The sequence below is a fragment of the Amphimedon queenslandica genome, unplaced genomic scaffold (assembly GCF_000090795.2).
Source record: "Amphimedon queenslandica unplaced genomic scaffold, v1.1 AMPQUscaffold_13099, whole genome shotgun sequence".
Taxonomy (NCBI): Eukaryota; Metazoa; Porifera; class Demospongiae; order Haplosclerida; family Niphatidae; genus Amphimedon; species Amphimedon queenslandica.
The window spans coordinates 2,271-8,357 of NW_003546665.1; the positions used below are offsets into that span (position 1 = coordinate 2,271).

The window sequence follows — 6,087 nt, forward strand, 5'->3', positions numbered from 1 at the left end:
GGATCACCTTGCAATGTAGAGTAGAACTTGCGTCACGAGTAGGATTTTCATTTCGTATTTTCGTTGGTCGTTTGGAATCCTACTTAACCTTGTTTTTTTTTAATTTTTTATGTTCTTGTTTGTGTTGATTTTTTTATAATATTTATAATATTTCTTTAGTTGCCATTGTGATGCTTGTTGATTTTACACAAACAATAATTTTCTTTATTATTATTATCATTGTTATGACTTTACAGCATTTATGAGAGACAGCATTGAATAGACATGCTGAAGGAATAGCAACTATCCTGATGACAAGTGAAATTAATACTAGTCTTGACACAAGTCCTTGTTCAAGAAGCTGTGAGCTGAGAGTGTCCATCTTCCCTGCATGTTATGTTGCAGCTATTCCTGTTCTTCCAGGCTGTTGTCATTCATATTATCCGGCATTGCATATCATACATTAATTAATTGTTTGTTTTTAAAATAAAATAAAATCACACACTTGATAAAACAGTAACATGTAAAATTAATACCTTCTTTTAGCTGGAAACCTCCACTAAAGTATTGCAGTAGTTGATTCCAAGCATAGCTTGGTAAAAAAATAACTTGCTTCTTCCAGAGCTGCAGATCTGAGCATGCGCGACCACACCCAAATTTTGGAGCACATGCTTCTTTAATTAACAAAATGGCGGCATGCAGCTAAGATGGCTCTATCCAGCAGTCACAGTATCACTTTTTCTTTACTTGAAGAATGATCTGATGGGACATGGACCTGCGCATAGACTGTTGGAGTAGATTGGTGTAAGAATTATCCTTGTAGCACCAACTGATACTGAGATACACACTGACAACTGGATTGACAGGACTAACTTTCTTGATGATGATGATGATGAAGATGAAAAAAGGTGGCTGAACAAAACGGCCGGTTCACCGATTTTTGGCTTTTCTTTTAGACAAGGTCTAGACCCACGCTATGGGTACCAATGGAGTCCTCTGGTCAAGATAAGGTCCTCTAAGAAGTCTGGTAAGCATAAGAGCTCGTTTTCCCGGTATAGCAAGGCTGCAAAAGTTGTGGCAGCCATTTTGTTTGGGGGTGAATCCTACTTAGTAACGCTACCGCGTTACTAATATGCTACTGACTGTATAAAATGTAGCCAACTACCTTGATTAGAGCTTTTATCATTGAAAAAAGTGTCAAAATAAAGGAAATAGAACTAAACTAAAACTAAACCTACACTAGAACTATGAAAAATAGGAGCTTAAAACTAGAACTAAAACTATAACTGTGTAGAGTATTTGCTTGAAACTAGAACTAAAACTAGAACTACACAAAGTACTGATAAAGAACTAGAACTAAAACTAGAACTATACAAACTGCAAATTTGGAACCAGAACTAGAACTAGGACTAAGCAAATTAAAGGCTTAGAACCAGAACTAAAACTAGAACTATTTGAAAAATAAGAACTAGAACAACACTAATACAAAAGTTGGTTGGAAGAAAGAATGGGTGCTACCAAGCATCTCATAAACAGATTTGGTGCAACGTGCAGCAGATTCTTTACTATAGTTTGTTCTCCGTTTTTACATACATGTAGTGCCAAAATTGTTTTTGCAAACATCCAGGTACATGTACTAGCTAGTAGATTAATAAATGGAATAAGATATACAACATGGAATCAAACCACTGACTTCAAAGCCAATTGAATGAACCTAGGCTTTAAAAAGAACTGACACATAAAATACCAACCATCAAAACTGACCACGCTAATTGAGCTATAAATAACCATACATGAAATTAAATATTTTAAAGAATTGTAGATGAGACCAATTGTCAGTATTTGAATGGACAGTATGCACCAAAGAAACACTGAAAAAAATTATGAAGTATTTGGCAATTTGTTAAAAATTTTGTAATTGTTGATTTTATACTGGTGATTTAGCAACCACAAATCATTGAGAAGATCAACTGGGTCTAGTTGCAAATACATGTAAGTATTTCCAGCTATTACATGTAATATGCTCATTTGTCTTACAATCAAGAAAATGCTAATTACAGGACTCTAAATTAACCAATTTTCATGCCTTAACAAAAGCTAATTATGTTCATATACATGTAGATACATGTACAATACCACACTTATATGTATTATGAACAAGAGTACTCTTGTTAGTAATTATGGGCATTAGTATTATATACTTTACTCACCTACATGTACATGTACTTTTAACTTGAGTAATATAGAAGTAGCAATATCTACCAGTGATTTGTGACGCTGATTCATTAGTACATGACAAGTATCAATAAGATATTGACGAGGATCATAAGAACATTCCAATTGCCTTTGTATTACAGACACTAATTGACCAGTTTTACGTAAATCAGATATTCCTTTTGCTGTTTGAATATGATTAATAGTTTCCATTGGTATCAGTTCTTTAGCATATAGTTCATGTGTTACTCTGTAAAGACAAGAAGTAATAGCATCCACAAGAGTAGCATAATTCATCCTCAAAATAGCACTAGGAGTGTTACCTGCATCAGTTTATTATTAATAACAAATACATGTATCTGCAATAAGTGTATTTTACCTTCTTTAGCACAAGAAATGGGCATAGTGCCAGCATTAACAGCAGAAACTGATGATGATGGTGTCACTGGTACAGTATCTTCATTACCTATACATTGTACATGCATAGTAACAAATCAGTAAATGGCACTAAGTGCTTTCATAATCACTTTAGATCTATAGAAATAAATTTGGGAGACTAATTTAACTAAAAATTGTACCTACACTAAATGATGAAAGCAACTTTGTGGTTACTTTGATGTGTTTCAACTTTATTGCCTGAAATGGAACAATGTTCAATTCAGGCAACAGTGTTGACAACACGGCCAAAGTAACCACAAAGTTGCTTTAAACCAAGTTGAATAGTAGATGATGGGTTTAAATTGTTCATAATTACCTGTAAATGTACATGTACATTATGCATGCATGCAGTAGCATAGAGATTAATGATTTAAATAAATGCTGTAATTACTTCAGAAAGCAAACATTAAAAAGGAAAATGTAATGGGATAAAAATTTTTACACAACCAAGTTTTATTATACATGTACATGTATAAAGCCAAAAAGTTAATTAATAAATTAATTGTACTAGTAAAGTCCTACCTGAATACTCTTGTGATTCCAATAGATTATTAATAAGATCCACCAGTTCAAACTCCTTTCTCCTTTTCAATGCTGAAATGACATCTTTCCAAGTTGTGTTTGCATTTTTAATGAGCCACTCCCTGAAAAGTTTTTCTTTTTGAAGATTAATATCATTTTCTGATTCTTCTATTGTTTCAATAATATCAAGTGTCATTCCAGGTAAATGAAGGCCAAATAATTTCCAGTCAACAAGTGGCTTAAGTAATTCAAGCAACAAAGGAACACTAGGTTGATCATCAATCTTAGGACCGGGGTTAATCTCAACATCGCCTGATAATAGGAGGAGGAAGAAAACTAATTGATAAAATAATCTTAAACTGTCAATGGTGTCTTCTGCCAATACTGGTGGCTGTATATACGTGTACATGTAGCTCAGAGTAGTGCAACATACTGGTGCTTGAATCGAGTGACAATGAACAGTGATGCATGTACCTATAATAGTGACAAAAATAATTATGACAGATATGCACAATGCACATACATGTAATACAGTGCAAAAATCAATGACAACCTCATTTACAAATACACAAATGTATGTTAGAGTTTTTGAATACAACCAAGTTAACTTTACTTAGTCTTAAATAAACCAAGAACCAATAACTAAGAACTATATACAACACAACCACAGAACACTTATATACAAAACTGAAAAGAATCTAGAATGTTCTGGTAACATGTGTAATAATAATGTACAGTACATTACATACAGATGAATAAGAATAATTAAGAAAGTCCTAGAAAACACAAAAAGTCCTAGAAGGTTCTAGAGTAATAATTAATATGCAATAATGTCAAAAGTGCATATCCTCTTCAATGTAGACACATAAAAATGTATGTAGAACTAAAAATCCAGAAATGAAGCAAAAAACATGACATGAGAACAATATTCAGATTTCAGAAATAAAATTTATAGCTTCTCCCATTCTCAAATCATATTGGTTTGCTCTAAAACAGTCCACATACTTGTAGCTAGTACTATATCTGATACTGCATAGGGGTTATATTTCACTTGAAATAAATTTTGCATTATCATTAAATTTGCGAAATTAAATTCCGAAAACAAGGTGTGGCACACTAGCGCAGAAAGTACATGTGTTGTTTACAAATGTAATATACACAAAAATTTATATCAACAAATGGTAAATCTGGTTAAATTCACAAAATTTTATGATTTGACAATTAGCGACTTGAAAATATCCCTAGTATATGGCATGTTGTGCTTTTCACACATGTCTATGTAATTTTACATCATTAACTTACATGTACTTTATTATTATATACGAAACAGCATGACCAGAATTCCTTCAAAATTTTGATACTGACAGGGTTTTATTTATTGGGGAGATAGTGGGAGTAACCTTCTACCCCAAACTCTTTCTCCCCAAAAAATTTTAAATCAGCACTCAAACTGCTATGGATAATATGCACTGAATTTTACCAGTTAACAGACCGAACTCTCAACAATTAACAAAAAACAAGAAAAATTGTACTGTAACCATTACCATAGATACATGTACATGTACATGTACACATGCATGCATGTATAATATGTACAATAGTATTACTAAATAAAAGTTATCTACTGGAGCCAAACTCTACATCTTCCCCCAAAAATAATCTTAAATAAAAAATTACTTAAGGTGTTATGAGATTATACAATGAGAATATGCACTGAATTTGACCAGTTATCAGACCAAACACTCAACGATTAAAAAAAAAACAAGAACAATATGAAAGTTTACTTCCCCCAAAGCCTCTTACCATGTGTGGCAAATTTTATCCCTATCCCAAACAAATATTTCTAAATGGAACTCTGACCGATACATAATTATTGATACGGTTGATACCATAATTATTATCGTTTGCAAAAATACCATATAGCGGTTTTTTTAGGATAACAAATTTCACAAATTTTGTGGATTATTCAAGATTCACGAAATTAAATTCCTTGAAAATCAATTTAATATGGTACAAAATGGAAGAATAGTGGAAATTCGCAAAATTAATTTCACAAACTTCCTGATGTGGGTCATTTGCGAAAACTATTATTGGTGAAAAAATCCGCAATATATATATACATATATAGGGTACAATGGCTAGCAATTTTTGGCACGGCATGCACATTCACACTAAAAACATAATACTGATATGTTTTATACCTGAAGTATAGTGATACCCAGAGTGAGACTCGAGCTTTACATACGAAGATAAATAGAAGATGGGAAGAAGAAGAAGTAGGAGGACAGCGGCAAAAAAGTAAACTTTCAGTGGTAGGTTAAACGGTGCCTTCTGGAGAGGCTTTAGAAAACTGAATGAGTGAAAGCAGTTCCTATTAGATGGTTTACTGAGCGTTGACGTCGTCTGACAACGAGTCTGAGAGCAGTTCCAAAGTCCAATACTTGCTCTCCATTGACACAAGTCGACCATATTGATAAAAATAATGCTCCGGCTCCACCTACACAGCAGATAGGGATCCGCCCAACAAGTGCAAGAGTGCAAGACCGAGTGCAAGACTGCTCAAACTCACTGTTAACTCACAGCCTCCAAAGGCCAAAGCTATCAGTCAAAAAGACCACACCACATGAAAAGAGATGATTTGAAATTAGTAGCTGAAAGGTAATATATTAATGCATCTATATGCTTGTGCATACTAAAAGCACATGGTGTCTAATTATCATAATCAATACTAAAAATTATGATACAAATCATTATTAATTTATTATTTTCACTTCTCTCCCTTTCTCCCCATTTAGTGTTGTATTGGTACAAATTAGTTCAACTAGTGAGTATGTTTTGATGATGAGGATGCTCATGTACGCCCCGGTCACTATGTGCTGGTGTGAATCGTTGTACAATGTATATCTAAAGTTGCGAGAAGAGCTGCTTTAATCC

General features: G+C 33.3%; 1 protein-coding gene across 1 annotated transcript; it reads right to left on the reverse strand.

The window, feature by feature from the left end:
• Positions 1–2,181: 2,181 nt before the first annotated feature.
• LOC109585220 (uncharacterized) lies at positions 2,182–5,623 on the reverse strand. The gene is made up of 4 exons (XM_020001214.1): positions 5,355–5,623; positions 3,154–3,627; positions 2,573–2,659; positions 2,182–2,516 (listed from the first exon to the last, which is right to left on the reverse strand). The coding sequence occupies exons 1-4, from the start codon at positions 5,620–5,622 to the stop codon at positions 2,182–2,184; spliced, it is 1,164 nt and encodes a 387-aa protein (XP_019856773.1). The 5' UTR covers position 5,623.
• Positions 5,624–6,087: the final 464 nt, after the last annotated feature.